Source organism: Vulpes vulpes, chromosome 8 (assembly GCF_048418805.1).
Source record: "Vulpes vulpes isolate BD-2025 chromosome 8, VulVul3, whole genome shotgun sequence".
Lineage (NCBI taxonomy): Eukaryota > Metazoa > Chordata > Mammalia > Carnivora > Canidae > Vulpes > Vulpes vulpes.
Window position 1 is genome coordinate 30,635,251 of NC_132787.1, and position 18,506 is coordinate 30,653,756.

An 18,506-nucleotide genomic window follows, 5' to 3' on the forward strand; every position below is an offset into this window, starting at 1 on the left:
TAGCTATTAGCCACATGTAGCTACTGAGAACTTGAAATGTGGCTAGTATAAATTGAAAGGAGCTTAAAAAAGGGAAATACAGACTGAATTTTGAAGGCTTGGCATAAAATAAGAATAAAGATATCTCATTTATAATTTCACAAATCAATTACATGTTAGGATGATACTACTTTGATATATTTGGTTAAATAAGGTATATTAGACTCAGTTTCATCTCTCTCTTTTTAGCATTTTGTAATGTGATACTAGAAAATTTTAAATTTCATATATAGTTTTCAGTTTTCATTATATTTCAATTGTACAGTACAGGGTTAGAGTACTCCTTCCCGTTTGGTAGAGCAGAAGTGTGGAAATTCTTGACAGAAGCTGGCTGAAGTTTTCCCCCTTCTGTTATCTATCTCCTCTCATAAGAAGGCAAAGTCAGCTAAACTCCTTAGCCTAGTATGATTTAGATAATTCCTCTTTCCCATCCTCAGGCAGAAGACCAAAAGGGAGTAGTGGCTAAAATATTGTTCAGGCAACTTCATATGATAGGGAATGCAGTGACATGCAAAAGCCTTTTTATTGGTCTCTACCTCTATTATGGGATGATTGTGTTCCCCAAAATTCCTATCTTGCATTCTTAACCTCCAGCACCTCAAAAATGTGAATGTGTTTGAAGATAGGGCCTTTCAAGAGGTAAGTTAAAAGAGGGAAAATGAGTGGGAAATATCAGAGAGGGAGACAGAACATGAGACTCTTAATTCTGGGAAACGAACAAGCGGTGGTCGAAAGAGAGGTGGGCGGGGGTGGGGGTGACTGGGTGACGGGCACTGACGGGGGCACTCGATGGGATGAGCACTGGGTGTTATGCTATATGTTGGCAAATTGAACTCAAATAAATAAATATAAATAAATAAATAAATAAATAAATAAATAAATAAATAAATAAAATGAAGCCCTTAGGGTGGACCTCAATCCAACCTGACTGGTGTTCCTACAAGAACAGGACATATGGGCAAAGAGACACCAAAGATGAGTGGAAACAGAAAAACCAAGTGAGGATACAGCTGGAATGTGGCCACCTGTAAGCCCAGGAGAAAGGCTTCGAAGAAACCAAACCTGCTGATACCTTCATCTTGGACTTTCAGCCTTGAGAACTGTAAGAAAATAAGTTTCTGTTGGTTAAGCCACCCAATCTGCGATATTTTGTTATGGCAGCTCTAGCAAACAAATAAAGGCCCTTACTAGTCAAAATATCAAATACAAGGGTACCTGGGTGGCTCAGTGTTTGAGTGTCTGCCTTTGGCTCAGGGTGTGATCCCGGGGTCCTGGGATTGAGTCCTCCATCAGGCTCCCCATAGGGAGCCTGCTTCTCTCTCTGCCTATGTTTCTGCCTCTCTCTGTGTCTCTGATGAATAAATAAATAAAATCTTAAAAAAAAATCAAATATAGTCCAGCTCATCAAAGGCAGGAGTGGGAAGACCTCAATGATTTATGAAGAGCAAATGAGCTTTAAGAGAACATGCACAAAACACTTTATATGATATAAATGGCCATGTGGATATTAGTTACAGAACAATCTCTTGCTATCACTTTCTACTCCTATGTAAATACAGGGTTGTTTGCTTTATAATACCCTCTAAGGGGATCCCTGGGTGGCGCAGCGGTTTGGCACCTGCCTTTGGCCCAGGGCGCGATCCTGGAGATCCGGGATTGAATCCCACGTCCGGCTTCCGGTGCATGGAGCCTCCCTCTGCCTGTGTCTCTGCCTTTCTCTCTCTCTGTGTGACTATCATAAAAAAAATAAATAAATAAAAATTATAATACCCTCTAAGAGCTTTCTAACATTGCCAGGGTTATACTCAACTATTTGGTCCTCTTCTTTTTTTTTCTCTTCTTTCCTTTTCAAGTCTCTCTTATTCGAGTGGGGAATCCAACTTAATTTTATAAGGAAATTCAGTACAAGGCCCAGAACATGGGCAGAAAGGAAAGTTGTAAGGCTATCTCTACATTTAATTTAGATTGGATTATGAGAGGCTCAAACTGTTCCCTAGGATCTTGCGGGAGTGAAGGTGACCTTGGGTAAAGTATGAGCTGGTGCCTGACTCTTATTCTTTGCTCTGGCAGCAAATTTCTTCCTTTCCTAGGAAATCCCGAAGGGAGTCAGGTGTAATATTTCACGTTGGAGCCAAAGAGAATGTATTTATTGTCTAAAATCCATCTTTTTCTGACAATTATTGCATTTTTTCTTATTTTAATGTGACCCATTAGTTTAGCTGCTGATAGAATGATGTTAATGAGGCCAAGATTATATCCACGAGGGCCCACTGGTTTCATTCTGTTTCTAGTTTATACCTATAAACCTGGTGAGTCATTTTACAAACTTGTGACACTGGTGATAAGGGGAATTCAACAGAAAAATATTGTAAAAAATTACTGATATGATAAAATCTATTTTCAATCCTCAGCATCACTGACAGAAATTTGCTAGAGTCCTCTTCATACACAAAGGATGACCTTTAAGGTCTATGTTATTATAGGTCTTTTAAATTCATTTTTAAAATTTTCCTCAAGACAGGCAGTTCTACCTTAAGCAGTGTAAGCCTAATTTGTATTCAACTTGGTTAAAGAAAACATTTGTGACTTAAACAGTGCAAGCCACATAAATCATGCCTAACTTGGTCAAAAACAACATCTTCAAAAAAAAAAAAAAAGCATTATTTGAAAGTAAAAAAAAAAAATGTTAGCGAAATTATTCATGGTGAGTTAAGGTTGGTACACAGTGAAATTAAGAAGTTGAAAATTTATATTAAATAACAGAAACCTGTGCTGGATCCAAAGTTTACTAAGCCTATTCTCTTGTCAATTTAGGGAGATTCTTTTAATAAGTAATGAGAAAATTTAAAAACATATTGGAGGGCAGCCCCAGTGGCACAGTGGTTTCGCCTGCAGCCCAGGGTGTGATCCTGGAGACCCGGGATTGAGTCCCATGTCGGGCTCCCTGCATGGAGCCTGCTTCTCCCTCTACCTGTGTCTCTGCCTTTCTCTCTTTCTCGCTGTGTCTCTCATGAATAAATAAATAAAAATAAAAAAGAATAAAAACATCTTGGGGAGATATTAAAAAATATTCAAGCAAATATTACATTTTAATCAGGCCCTTTCCATATGCATAACATAGAATTTTCTCAGAAATTAGAAATACCTGTGATTTCTATTACATTTTAAATAACTTTTTAAAAAATATTTTATTTATTTATTTATTTATTTATTTATTTATTTATTTATTCATGAGAGACACAGAGAGGCAGAGACATAGGCAGTGGGAGAAGTAGGCTCCCTGTGGGGAGCCAGATGTGGGACTCACATCCCAGGACCCTGTGATCATGACCTGAGTCAAAGGCAGACACTCAACCACTGAGCTACCCAGGAATCCCTTAAATAAATTCTTTATGGTTTAATGATAGAAAGCGTAATATCCACTTCTGTGAGTCATTGGGTGTTTTTATGGTTTTGCTAGCTCTAGTAACTTCTAAAGATTAGTAGAATTTTTCAAAAAAAGCTCTCATTTAACTTTACTTAGTTTCAAAACAACATATCTAACTTCTTCCTTTCTTTGGTTCCAAGAATATGGCTTTTTTTTTTCTTAGCATTTTTATTTGGTTAAGAGTTATTTTTGCCAAATTCTTAGAAAAAGGTCACTACTCTTATTGTATCATTAGCCTTATTGCTTTTACTCTGAACTTGGGTATGAATTAAATTCTAAAACTGGAAGAGATATTGAAGATCATTTAGTCCACACTCTCATTTTTATAGATGAGGCGACTGAAATCCAGAGGACCTAATTCACTTTTCAAAGATAACGCAGCTTGTCTGTGAAAGCAGTAACTGGAATCCAGACCTCTGGACATCTAGTTAAGGGTTCTTTGTACACCTGGATTCTTCCCTAAAACTGTGGGTGTTTGGCACTTATTTCCATATAATTGAAGATAAGGGGTCTCCTGAGAAGTTCCCTTTTCTAGAAGACCAACTTTTTCAGAGTGGGCACTTGCTTATACATTGAGATCAGTGCCAGATATCACAGTCATGGCCCGAATTGTCCATCATCCAGATCCTTCCAATATGTTGAGCAAAAACCTACAGACTCTGCAAGTCACTTGATGGCATGCAGAAGTGCTTTTAAGGAAGTGATAAAGTTGTGTGGCTTGGCTGTGGGCAGCTGGCAAATGGCAGTGAAACTCACAAGACCACAATGAGAAATGAGAGAGAAAGAGATTAAGAAGAGGCATCCAGTTAATCTTGGGACCAGGGATGGAGTCATGAAACAGTAACATGTCTGGCAGCCCAACCCAGAAGACAATGCTCGCATGAGGTCGCTGGTCCTGCAGGACTGTACAAGAAGGGTAGCATGGCAGCCATGATCCTCCGAAAACCTGAAGAACACGTTTCTGTAAGAAGGCAATGGAAGAAATCTTCCACAAGCTTCCATGATCGCTCCCACCAGCCTCCTCTACCCCTTGGGTGCCCCTATATTCTGTCACTTTTCCTCACTACAGATTCACCCAGTCTAAGGCCACCTGTTCCAGTGGCACCCAGGGTCCTCCCACCTCTGACCCAGGCAACGATGTCATTTTAATGTCACCTTTAATTATTCCCTGTTCTGTTAAATCATGTTGATTAGTCCATTGCAAAGCTGTTTCCAACCCACTTCAAAAAATAGGAAGAATAAGAAAAAGCACACAAATCCAATGAAACAAATAAAAACTCCTGGATTCTATTTTCAGCTCCTGCTCATCTTTTCTCCTCTTTATAATCACACTCCTCAAAAGTTTTGTTATTCCAGCTGTCTTCAGTTTTTCTCCTTTTATTCTCTCTTGAATTACTTTAAATAACATCTTTTTCCATCACCACTCCAACCCAAATACCTCCTCCCCGAACCACCATTGACTTCTGGGTTCCTAATGTAAGCAGTCAATTCTCTCTCTCTCTCTTTATTTATTTTTGCGTATTTTCTTATTGGAGTTCAATTTGCCAACGTATAGAATAACACCCAGGGCTCATCCCATCAAGTGCCCCCATCATCCAGTCACCCCAACCCCACGCCCACCTCCCTTTCCACTACCCCTTGTTCGTTTCCCAGAGTTAGAAGTCTCTCATGTTCTGTCTCCCTTTCTGATATTTCCCACTCATTTTTTCTCCTTTCCCCTTTATTCCCTTTCACTATTTTTTATATTCCCCAAATGAATGAGAACATATAATGTTTGTCCTTCTCCGATTCACTTACTTCACTCAGCATAATACCCTCCAGTTCCATCCACATTGAAGCAAATGGTGGGTATTTGTCATTTCTAATGGCTGAGGAATATTCCATTGTATACATAGACCACATCTTCTTTATCCATTCATCTGTCGATGGACACTGAGGCTCCTTCCACAGTTTGGCTATTGTGGACATTGCTGCTAGAAACATCGGGGTGCAGGTGTCCTGCTGTTTCACTGCATCTGTATCTTTGGGGTAAATCCCCAGCAGTGCAATTGCTGGGTCGTAGGGCAGGTCTATTTTTAACTCTTTGAGGAACCTCCACACAGTTTTCCAGAGTGGATGTACCAGTTCACATTCCCACCAACAGTGCAAGAGGGTTCCCCTTTCTCCACATCCTCTCCAACATTTGTGGTTTCCTGCCTTGTTGATTTTCCCCATTCTCACTGGTGTGAGGTGGTATCTCATTATGGTTTTGATTTGTATTTCCCTGATGGCCAGTGATGTGGATTATTTTCTCATGTGCTTGTTGGCCATGTGTATATCTTCTTTGGTAAAATTTCTGTTCATGTCTTTTGCCCATTTTACAATTGGTTTGTTTGATTCTTTGCTGTTGATTTTAACAAATTCTTTATAGATCTTGGATACTAGCCCTTTATCTTATATGTCATTTGCAAATATCTTCTCCCATTCTGTAGGTTGTCTTTTAGTTTTGTTGGCTGTTTCTTTTACTGTGAAGAAGCTTTTTTTTTTTAAGGGGATATTTGTTTTTTTTAAATTTTTATTTATTTATGATAGTCACACAGAGAGAGAGAGAGAGAGAGGCAGAGACATAGGCAGAGGGAGAAGCAGGCTCCATGCACTGGGAGCCCGATGTGGGATTTGATCCCGAGTCTCCAGGATTGCGCCCTGGGCCAAAGGCAGGCGCTAAACCGCTGCGCCACCCAGGGTTCCCATGAAGAAGCTTTTTGTCTTGATTAAGTCCCAATAGTTTATTTTTGCTTTTTTTCTCCTTGCCTTCACAGATGTATCTTGTAAGAAGTTGCTGTGGCCAAGTTCAAAAAGTGTGTTGCCTGTGTTCTCCTCTAGGATTTTGATGGATTCTTGTCTCACATTTAGATCTTCCATCCATTTTGAGTTTATCTTTGTGTATGGTGTAAGAGAGTGGTCTAGTTTCATTCTTCTGCACATGGCTTTCCAATTTTCCCAGCACCATTTGTGGAAGAGACTGAAGAAGTCAAACTCTTCCTCTTTGCAGATGACATAATACTGTACATAGAAAACCCAAAAGCCTCCACCCCAAGATAGCTAGAACTCATACAGCAATTTGGCAGTGTGGCAGGATACAAAATCAATGCCCAGAAATCAATGGCATTTCTATACACTAACAATGAGACTGAAGAAAGAGAAATTAAGGAGTCAATCCCATTTACAATTGCACCCAAAAGCATAAGATACCTAGGAATAAACCTAACCAAAGAGGTAAAGGATCTATACTGTAAAAACTACAGAACACTTCTGAAAGAAACTGAGGAAGACACAAAGAGATGGAAAAATATTCCATGCTCATGGATTGGAAGAATTTAATATTGTGAAAATGTCAATGCTACCCAGCGCAATTTACACATTTAATGCAATCCCTATCAAAATACCATGGACTTTCTTCAGAGAGTTGGAACAAATCATCTTAAGATTTGTGTGGAATCAGAAAAGACCCCGAATGGCCAGGGAAATATTGAAAAAGAAAACCAGAGCTGGAGGCATCACAATGCCAGATTTCAGGCTGTACTTCAAAGCTGTGGTCATCAAGACAGTGTGGTACTGGCACAAAAACAGACACATAGATCAATGGAACAGAATAGAGAATCCAAAAGTGGACCCTGAACTCTATAGTCAACTAATATTTGACAAAGCAGGAAAGAATATCCACTGGAAAAAGGACAGTCTCTTCAATAAATGGTGTCAATTCTCATTCCATATCTTCCTTGACTTACCAGCAGGCTTGACAAGTCGATCAATCAAGCACTTTCTTCGCTTGGTTCTTTGAACATCACACCTTTCTGTGTTCCTTCTTACTTCACTGGTCATTCCATCTCAGGCTTTCTTGCTGGTTCCCTCACACCACCTCCATTTCTTAAAGTTTGGGTGCCAAGGCTCAGTCCTTGGATAACATTCTTTTTTCTTAATCCATTCCGTGATAATCTCATCAAGTCTGTTTCCTAACTACCCTCAAATTTATACTTCCCAGTCTTGAAATCTCCCAGAATCCAAGCTCCTTTATCTAACTGCACACTCAACATTTGTTCTTAAATGTTTAACAGGGACCTTCAAATGTTGACACATCCAAGCCTCAGCTTCTGACCTTTCACCCAAATCTGCCTCTCTGCTCTGGGATCCCTGCTCAGTGGGGAGCCAGCTTCTCCCTCTCCTCTCTGCTTGTGACCTTTCTATATCTCTCACTACTTCTGTTTCTCTCAAATAAATTTTTTTTTTCAAATAAATATATTTTTTAAAGTATCCAAATTGGACTACTTTTTTGGGAAGAAAAGTATTGCAAAAACGAGTGACTGGCCTTTAACTGATCTGTAGCAGATGTGAGCTCGTATTGTCTGTGGTAGCTCAGGTGTACAGTCATCTTCTTCCTGACTTTTCCTTGAGCCTTTGAGATATACTATTGCTTCTGGAGCTTTTCACCTGTTGTTCATTTCTGTATTCTCAGCACCTAGATTAGTATGTAGCATAGTAGATGCTAAATAAATATTTGTGGATGGATAGAATAAATTAACTTTTTAAAGTATAGTATCTTAATTAATTTATTAACTTTTTCTTACTGATAGCCTTTAAAAATAAGTAAATAAATAAATATGGTTGGATGGATGGATAGATAGAATGGATGTGCATATTTTCTTTCTTCTCTCACTTTCTCCTTCCCTTTGCTTCCATGCATTCATTCATCCATTTTTCTTTCCACTTCTCTGTGCTACATTGACACAGTTTATCCACACTTGTATCTTATTAAACTCATTTCTTTTCTGTTGGGGGGTGAGAGGGATAAAAGGTAGTCACTAACTAGGAGAGGATCCAAGAAAAGGACATGGGTGGATAGGGAGAGGTATTTTAGACTTCACTTAACTCCCTTCCTACCAAAAATAAGGACTGCATCTATCCAAGCAACTATTTCTAAACTTTAAACTCAATGATTTCAACATAAGAATAAACAAATTTTCTCAACTGAGAGTGAGATCATGAAGGGTAGTACTATGTAATAGCTGGGCTTTTAAAAAGTCAGAAATTACTTTTCATCAAAGCATAAATAATAATTTGTAACCTGAAATGTTACGAGAAAGACAGAGGTTGTAAAATGCTCCTAATTCCTGACATCTGAAAGTATTCTTTCTTATCTATAGTCAAATTATGTTTTAAAGATTTCTAATCTATATAAAACCTTTCATGATTGAGAGTAAGAAAATCAAACTAATTATTAATACCTACATTCCAAAAGAGGAACAGAGAAAGCCACACAAGTGGGTATGAAACTCCTCCCTGCTCTGTTAGAAGTGTTCACTAAAAAATAGAAGTTTTTAGAAAAAAATACACTCCAAAATCAGGAAAACATAAGCAGCAGATGGATAAAAAGTGCTGAATCACTGTTTCTCCACCCAGGCTCAGCAAAACATAAGCAGCAGATGGATTAAAAGTGCTGAATCACTGTTTCTCCACCCAGGCTCAGCAATGTGTAAAGTCTAATTTCTCTAGGTTCCAATTGTTCAAATGAAGACATTGCACTAAATTATCTTTGAATCTCTCCTAGCACGTTAAAGAACTAAAGTTACCTGATTCCTTATCTTGCACTTGTCTGAACACAATGGTGGTTGAAATACCGTAGACGTTTGACAAAGATGGTGTATACATTCTGCTTCTAGTTTTCTCTGACCTCACTGGCTATACCTTCCCAGTCTCTTTCTTGACTCCTCTACTGCTCAGCGTCTAAGCACTGGAGTGGTTCTTTCCTATTTCTGCTTACTAGTCAGTGGTCTCATCCAGACACTCCAAAATTTATATCTCCAGTCCAGAATTCTCCCCTGATCTCCAGACTCATAACAATAATCATCCTATTTGACAACTGTACTTGGATGTCCTCTGAATTTTTTTATGACCAGAGAAAAATCTGTGATTCTCACCCTACCCTCAGTTTACTCCTCTTCTAGTTTTTCTAGTCTTCGGCCTTGGTGAATTGCACCACCATCCACCCTACTTGCTCAAGAGCAAAGCCTAGGAGTCATCCTTATTTTACCCCACAAGAAAGCTCTGTGGACACAACCTCCAAAATAACTCCTGCAGTCTGTCCATTTTTCTCTTCCATTATTACTAATCAAGTCAAAGTTGCCATCATTTCCCATGGAACTTATTGAATTAGAATGTTATTTTTAAAGATATTTATTTATTTATTTATTTATTTAAGAGAGAGAGAGAGAGCAGGGGGATGGATAGAGGGAGAGAGAGAATCTCAAGCAGACTCCATACTGAGTGCACAGCCAAACACGGGGCTTGATCCCATAACCCTGAGATCACGACCTGAGCCAAAGTCAAGAATTAGCTGTCCAACTGACTGAGCCACCCAGGTGCCCCTAGAATGCTATTTTTAAACTTAGGACACATGGTCCCTTAATCAGTCTCCCTGTCTTCATTGGTGACCCAACAATCCTTCCTCTATTAAGCAACCAGAGATATTATTTTAAATGTGTAGTTTTAATTCCCTACATGCCTTCTTATTGCACTCAACATAAAACCTCAGCTCCATCTTCTTAAAAATCCTATACAATCTGGCCTCTGCTTAGTCTCTCCACTTAGCATGCCCTCTCCCAAACTTTTCATCGCAAATCTTTTCTTGTTATTCATATTTTGCATCATTGCTTCCTCAGAGAAAGGTTTGGCTGAATACATAATCTGTCCCACCCTGCCCTGTTTTAATATGCTATACAGCACTTCTTACCATCTCCCCTTTCAGTATATCACAAGCTCCTTGTGAATAGAAACTAAAAAGTAGCCCTTTGAGTTCATTACTACAAGTAGTCTGGCATCTGGACAATTCTGAGAAGGTCCTCAGTATGTATTTGTTAAATGAATGAATGAATGGATATTCTACTACCATAGAGCTATTTTGTCATATGCCCAACACTTTTCACCCTTATTTCTTTCCTTTTTTCTTTTTTCTTTTTTAATGGCTGATTATCTGATGTAAACTTACCAAATTCTCTTAAAGTTGGCCCAGAGTTTTAAGTGGATTCACCAGGACCAGAAGTCATGACTGGTTGCTCGTTGAAGCCACACTTGCATGTAAACCAATAAGTTCTTGTAAAATGACATGTCTTAGTGCAAATTTGATTGACATTTGTATTGACTGCCAAAGGGAACTTGTCATCACATCCCACCATGGTACCATGAAACTGCTGGCAACCTAAAATTCTTAGTAGGATGACTGGCTCAATGCCCTGCAAATAGCACCACTGTTGGTAGACATCTTCTCGTGGATGCTTATTGATGACATAATAGTTGAAAATCCTTGGCAATTGTTTTGAGGGCTCTCTCTCCTTGCACATGCCATCTTGGATTAATTTATATTATAGTGGATTCACTGGTAGCCTGGTTTCTTCCCACAGATGTAGAGCCTGCCCCGCATGATGGCAAGTAGAGCCACTGCAAATAGGCTTTTCTCACAGAGAAACTGAACTCAAGGTTAGCCCAATCAGTTTATTTGTTTGTTTGTTTAGATAAGGAGGGTGGAGGACAAAGAGAGGGAGAGAAAGAATCTTAAGCAGGCTCTATGCCCATCAGGTAGCTCCATGCAGGGCTTGATCTCACAACCCTGAGTCATGACCTGATCTGAAATCAAGAGTCCAGATCTTAGCCAACTGAGCCACCCAGGTACCCCAGCCCAACTAGTTTTGGTTCCAGTTTTAACAACATCATTCTGATTCAAACAAGCCCTAATAATCTGTGTGCCAAAGTTGTATATTTCTCTAAAGTAGAATTAATATGACTGCTATATATACCAAATGAATGCTGTAAAGAAACATAAAGTGATGAGAATGAAAGTTTTATGAAATAAAAAATAACTAATATCAGTTATTACTAAAGTGAAATGTTATTTTACTTCTCCAAAAGGTAAAACTTGCGATACTATTTTCAGCTGTGAGATATGTGGTTGCAGTTCGATGCAATGAGTATCTATCAAGCATCTATAGCAGGCAAGGCCTTGTGTGCTATGGAAAATTGGAAGAGCTGAAAAAACACAATAATGTGATTAGTAGAATAGAAAATAGACTTTAAGACAAATAGATAAAAAGTGAGTTATTTAGTTTTCAAGGGGGGCAAAAAGGCTGAGTTCAAGTACATTGTATACAGATTGTCTTGTTTTCAGAGAGGAATAATATAGAGGCAATATTTCGTCTGACATTTAGTTGACAAAAAGGAAAACCTTACTGATTCTAAGAAATAATTTCTATGGAAACTTGCCTTCTCTTCTTGAAAAGTGTAAAGGGCCTTACTAAAATGATTAATAGTCCCGTCTGTTAACAGGGAGCCACGGAAGGTCAAAAATCTCATGATAAATTCGGGAACTATCATGGTTTTTACTCCTACTCCTACTCCTACTCCTACTCCTACTCCTACAGAGTATGAGTATAGTTGTAGCAGCTCATGACTTTAACTCATTCTCTTGATCATATATCAACCATAATGTCAAATAAAAATAATGGTAAAGCTTGCAATAGGCTCACTGAATGCTACTTTGATAAGACCTACCTTGAACTTCCAGGGAGACTTAAAAAACAAAGCAAAACAAAACAGAACAAAAAAAAAAAAAGAGTTTGAGAAGGGAGTTAGGACCCAAGAAATACACACAGCCTCCCGTGCTTATAAACCTGGGGAAATGAGAGTCATGGGAAAAGGAAGCATAATTTTGAAGCAATTCCAGTTACCTGGAAACAAGTTTTGAACTGATTTTTATATTTACAGAGGACAAAATCAGACATATCAGTTGGAATGGATAGGCAGGCAATTTTTTCCTAATAGATCACACAAGGGAGGAAGCTGGTGATCTCCACATTCCTGGCATTGACGTATAGAGTGCTGGGGAAGAAGAGCAGATTGCCTGCAGTGAATGCAATTGAACTTGTGGTTCTCAGTGGGAGGGTGTTTGTAAATTTGCAGGAATGTTTTTTATAGTCTCAAGGAAGGCTGTTAACCGGACTTCTGTGGACAGGAAGCAGAAGTGCTAGATGTCCTGAAATGATCAAGAAATCCCCAAACAGAAAAACTGTCCCATGTCCCACATCCCATATACTTTCATGATGTCACACCAGTATAGCTCCACCATAAATATAACTGCAACTACTTTACCACATAATAATACTGAAACACTTTTTCAAGTTAGGTAAAATAGTTCGGAAGAAAGTTGTCACAAAGAAGAATTAAGGTGTTATTTACAAGTTACTCAATAATTTACTTTTTCTGCCCATAGAGTCTATTTAATACACTATGTATTTCCAACTACCTATCTAATTTTAGAGGGTTCCAGTGCAAGAATTTAATTTTTGACATGGCGAATACGAGACACACACACAAAAATATTTAAGATTTAGTGTCTTATGCACTGAATTATAGAGAAATGCAACTATTGGGGAAACTGAGGAAAGACTGTGTTTTGTTTTGTTTGGGATTTTCTAAGAGTTTTCTAAAGGTATGTCACTACCAGCAATGTCACTCAGGGTGTTTAAACTGCTAATAAAACACCCTGTTTTAGTCTTTTTTCCTTATTTTCTTTTTAAAAAGATTTTATTCATTTTATTTGAGAGACAGAGAGAGAGAGAAAGAGAGAGAGAGAGAGGGTGCATGTGCATGGGGGAGAAATGCAGAGGGAGAGGGAGAAAATATGAACCAGACTCTGTGCTGAGTGCAGAGCCCGAGGTGGAGTTCAATCTTGGTGGAGTTTGATCTTAAGAGCCTGAAACCATGACCTGACCCGAAACCAAGAGTCAGATGTTTAACTGACTGAGCCACCCAGATGCCCCTCACCCTGGATCAGTCTTTACTTATGGCTGCACATCTGAATACACATAGTAACAGCGACAATTTGACACTCTTATGAATAGACTTAGATACAGAGTCTAAATTAGCAGACTTCTGAAACAGTGATGTCAAGAAGTGGCATTAAGTGTTTTGAAATATTTTTATTGCTCTTCTCTATACTTTTCATCTTCAAAATATACAAAAGAGATCTCTGCTGTGTAAATGACACACTGAAGTGCATTTCTTTGTAGCTTGCCCTTCTCACACTGATACTACCCCACAACTGTTTGCCAATCTATCCTCTTTAGCCTACTGCTAATTACGGAATATTATCTCTGTGTTCCCTTTATGTCTCAGAAACTAAATGGATACCTCACTACATGGAAGACTGTTGAATCTAGAAATGTTAAATAGTGTCACTTCCTAGTTGTATTTCATAATAAAAATAATTATTTTGACACCACAAAATAATTTCTAGCTCATTTGCAAGAATATTATATTTTCCACATTTTCCCTCATCCACAGCCTATTATTTTTCTTGGAGTGTTCTCTTTACTTTAATTAAGGTTATTTTCCTCTTTCTCCCATAATATGCAAATACATCCCATGTCTTATTATTATAATGTTAGGTTTCATTCAAGGGTCCACCTGTACTTATGCTTGCACAGTTATTTTATTCATGCCTTCATTTACTTTTATATTTGTATGGAAGAACTACCAATTCCTTTACTTCTTGTAAACTCTAACTTGTTCATTTTAATTATTTGTCGTAAGGAGGCAATTTCATTATGACTTGCAGAAGAACTGGATCTGAAAAAACACATAAGGGATCACTATGATTTTATTTTTTTAAAGATTTTATTTATTTATTCATGAAAGATATGCAGAGAGGCAGAGACAGAGGCACAGGGAGAAGTAGGCTCCTTGGGGAAGCTCAATGCAGGACTCCATCCCAGGACCCTGGGATCACACCCTGAGCCGAAGGCAGATGCTCAACTACTGAGCCAACCAGGCATCCCCATATGATTGTCTTTTTTTTTTCCCCATATGATTGTCTTATAATTTTTTTTCTTTCATCTTGTTCTTATATCAGAGTTAAGACATTATCTCAACTTAGAAAACCAATATTTGGGTTATTTTATGCTCGAGTTTCAATTTGAGGTATTAAAGAGGGCAGCACATAACACTTCTATGAAAAGGGAATGGTGTCTGACAGGGTTGAGAACATTGCACTAGATAATATCTCAATGTCTTGTCTTCTCTAAATTCCTCAGACTCCTTTGTTTCTCTAATCTCACTAAGGATGGTAAATGGTCCTGTCTCCCAACATAGTCAAAATTCCATTCACAGAAACTTATATTAAGTTGAACCCAACTCTTTTAGTAGTGTACATGTTTATTTGGCACTTAGAAAGAGAATCATTTTTCTCTATTACTATTTCATTGAATTGAGAAGACCATGACAAATCAAGAGATGCAAACACTAGTTCTCTGGACATGACTTTTCTCACACACACACACTGCCATGTGCATTCTTCTTACCTAGCTTGACGAGGCGGAGCATGGAGGTATTGCTTCCTCGTTCCGTGCAAGCAGTTACGGAGAGGTTGTAGATATCTCCTGGAGGCAGGCTGAGAATTGCAGTCATGACATTGCGTGTGACCTGCAAGATCCATCAAAATCAAGAGTGCAAACTTCTAATGAACTTGAACTAGAATACCACTACAAACAACTACAGGTTTGTAGCAGCTTTCACCCTCTGTTCTGTGCAATCAATCTACAGTTGATTACAACCTTACAGATACTTTATTTCCTTTGAAATTTATATAAATTCCTCAACTGAGCTAAACACAAGGTAGCTCTAAACATGAATAATACATATCAGAACATTTTTGTAATGAATTCTCTACTTGGAATATGTATTACTCTTATATTTTTCTTATATTCACAAGTTTTAGAAGAGGCAATTTGCTAGGTTGCTATTGATGTGTACATTACTCAGCCCTAGCTGGGAAGCTCAGAAGAGCCATCTGGCTATAGTCTACTAAAGACTAAATTTCCCAGTCTCCCTTATAGCTAGAGGGGACCATCTGACCCAGCTCTGACCAATTGATTGGGAGTGGAAGTCACAAGGGCATCTTATAATTCTGTCCACACTCTGTAAGTGCTAGGCTTCCACATCTTCTCCTTTCCTCTCCCCACAGGCTAGAATATGGACATACTGACTGAAGGTTCACCTATGCAAATGAAGACTATACAGTGGTAGATGAAGCAACAAAATAGAATCTGAACCCCTGGATGATTGACCTTTACAGCAGAGATACCTCTGTCAGCATGAGATTAACAAATTTCTATTTTCTATGAGCCCAATCTTTGGTGTTTCCTTTTTTTTTTTTTTTTTAAGTAATTTAGTCTGTTCCCTAACTAATGCAAAGTCAAAGAGTTTGATAGAGCAGAAGAAAAGAAATCAATATTCCCAATGTACCCAAATATTTAGGCATTGGTGATACATAGAGAAAATATCAAAACATTAATTGTGGTTTTCTTGACAATGTTTCACAACCTGAAGAAGAAGCTCAAATCATAACTTCAAATATAAATGAATTTACTAGTTATAACTATTATAGCTCACTATTAAAGATTAAAAGGTAAACTCTATTAAAGGAAGAATTCAATTTTTCTTCACTGTCCTCTCACCGGAGCCTAAAACAGTGCCAACCGGCATTAGATTTTTGTTTAATGTTTCAATGAATGTTTGTTTAATGGTTTTCAATAGTTTATGTAAATGAGTGTTCAGATGCCCAATATTGGGATTCAAAGAAACGTACGCTCTTTTTAATTTTCTTCTTTCCTTCTGCAACAACCATCCAGTGTAGCATTCTAGAATGGGAGAGGTCAGTTGTGTCATCACCGTATGTCCAACTGATATATAACAGACTGTTGAAATACTCCACAGATGTGATTTCTGGAGCAACTGGGGCTACACAGAAAGAAAGAGGTGGACTTTAGTTTAAGAGACTAATAATAATTAACGTACCTCTCATCAGAGCATCCAATCTCATGCAGAGTTAATTTAGAGAATTAAAATTCACACTGTATGATGGTCCTGGAGATCCCTGGACCTCTGTAGTACAGTGAAGATTGGTGGTAAAGGCAGGCACTTGTTTCCTGGGACCCCACCTTGTATGGCTCAGACACAAGGCAGCCAGACCCATCTCTACCTGAGGATATTGGGTCTTTTATACCAATTTCACAGGTACAAGATTCCTGAAATGCTCACTTCTTTGAATATGCTTGTTACATCGATAATATAAAGCATGGCTGAACTTATTTTCCAAGCAGTACTGGAAAATTTGGGGTCCTGTAAAAGTAAATTTTTTATTGTGATGCAGCAAAGGTGTTTATGGAAATAAAGGACAGTAGGGTCAACAATTAGAGGGACAGAAAATAATTATTGTTTCTATAAACTTTCTATAAAATAACAAGACAATGTCATTGATCGTGTCTAACCAGTGCTTTGCAAAAGATGGGCTCTTAATAAATGTTGCTGAAGCAAGTAGTAAGGGAACACAGGAAGGGCTCTTTGTTAAATTCTAAGACTGAGTTTATTAATTTTTAAAATATTCTTACACATTTAAATTTAAATTATTTCTAGTGGAAAGGAGAATTCATTACAAGCTTTATAATACATGAGCTCTGAAAGCATATTTAATTATTTTTTGAACTAACCAATAATTCTGAAGATTTTAGGAAACACATACACAAGGAAATTTAAAGTCCATGTGTATGTTAGTTTGAAGACAAGCTGGTGATCCATTCTGAGAGACAGCACAAAACCAGTTGAAACATTTGGAGGAGAATTTCTATAAACCATGAAGATTCACTTTCCCAATATGCTCCTGGTACTCATAACAAGCAATCATAACTATACTTTCAAGAACAATTATTCTCTGAAGAGATTTGTAATATATATAGTAAAAAACATTTCTGTTTTGGAGCACCTGGGTGCCTCAGTTGGTTAAGGGTCTGCCTTCAGCTCAGGTCATGATCCCAGGGTCCTGGAATCAAGTCCCACATCAGGCTTCCTACTTAGTGGGGAATCTGCTTCTCCCTCTTCCTTTACCTTCCCCCCTACTTGTGCTTGCTCTCTCTCTCTCTCTCTCTCTCTCTGTCTCTCAAATAAAATCTTTTAAAAAATGTATTTCATGTGAAATTATAGTAGTATTTATATATATAGTTGACAATAAAACCTTTAAATACCAGCAATGTATCTAGCAAGTAACACAAATCCACATCATATTTCAGAATTATCTAATAAAGAGAATAATACCTTTGGCTTCTTTTATATTTCTGTGTACTTCTCTATATGTATGTATCTATTCTTATAATTCTTCAGCGGATATTTTCTTATGTTTTAATTCAGTAAGGACAAGAAATGCATTTAAAATTGCAGGGGTGTATTTTTATTTAAAACCCAGAAATGTATAGCTCCTCCCTCACATGTATTAACCAAGTCTAGATTTTTATACTCCGTATTGCTGCTTTAAAATCCAGCATGTTGCTGAAAGGCCACAAGATGTCACTATTTGTTTATTAAACATTATTTGGTATACTAGCATAATGACTATGCATTTGACTTGCAGACAAAGTTGCCTAACAAAGACGGTGGACCAGAGATCCTAATAAATCACACCTTACTCAGATTTTTTTCCCTATATTCTTTTATTTCACACAATTTGGCATTAGACTCACAGCTAAAAGCAGAGGTAAGAGAAACATGATATCTTTGTTTGCTTTAAACTTGAAATGAGGGAAGAAAAACAAAACAAGGCAAGGCTAAAATTTCAACTGGTTTTTAAAAATAAGTATAAAAATAAAAGTCAGCTATCATATATATTTTAATAATGATTAATGTTACATAATTTAATTTTCATACTACCTGTGAAATAGTATTGTACTCTTTTTATAGATGTGAGACTTGAGACTGTGTTAATATGTTTAGCTGAGACAGTGAACTGCTAGTGTTGACACGACTTAGTTGATTATCCCAGGCAAAGATAAGGAATTCCCAAAGGTCAATTTATTGGAGACAATAGATTGCTCACCTAGGCAAGTAGCTCACTTATTAACCTTATGACTATACAGATTTGCCAGGCCCATTACCCCTCTTGCCACATCCCAGTCAGTTTCCAGCTTTG

General features: G+C 37.8%; 1 protein-coding gene across 4 annotated transcripts in view; it reads right to left on the bottom strand.

The window, feature by feature from the left end:
- Positions 1–18,506, bottom strand: part of PTPRO (protein tyrosine phosphatase receptor type O) — a 238,821-nt gene that overhangs the window by 52,771 nt on the left and 167,544 nt on the right. For all 4 annotated transcript variants that reach the window (XM_025995173.2, XM_025995172.2, XM_072765952.1 and 1 more), the window contains 2 exons: positions 16,137–16,288; positions 14,851–14,971 (listed from right to left, as the gene is read on the bottom strand). In XM_025995173.2, the coding sequence (XP_025850958.1) occupies positions 14,851–14,971; positions 16,137–16,288 (273 nt within the window). The remainder of the gene's footprint in view (positions 1–14,850; positions 14,972–16,136; positions 16,289–18,506) is intronic.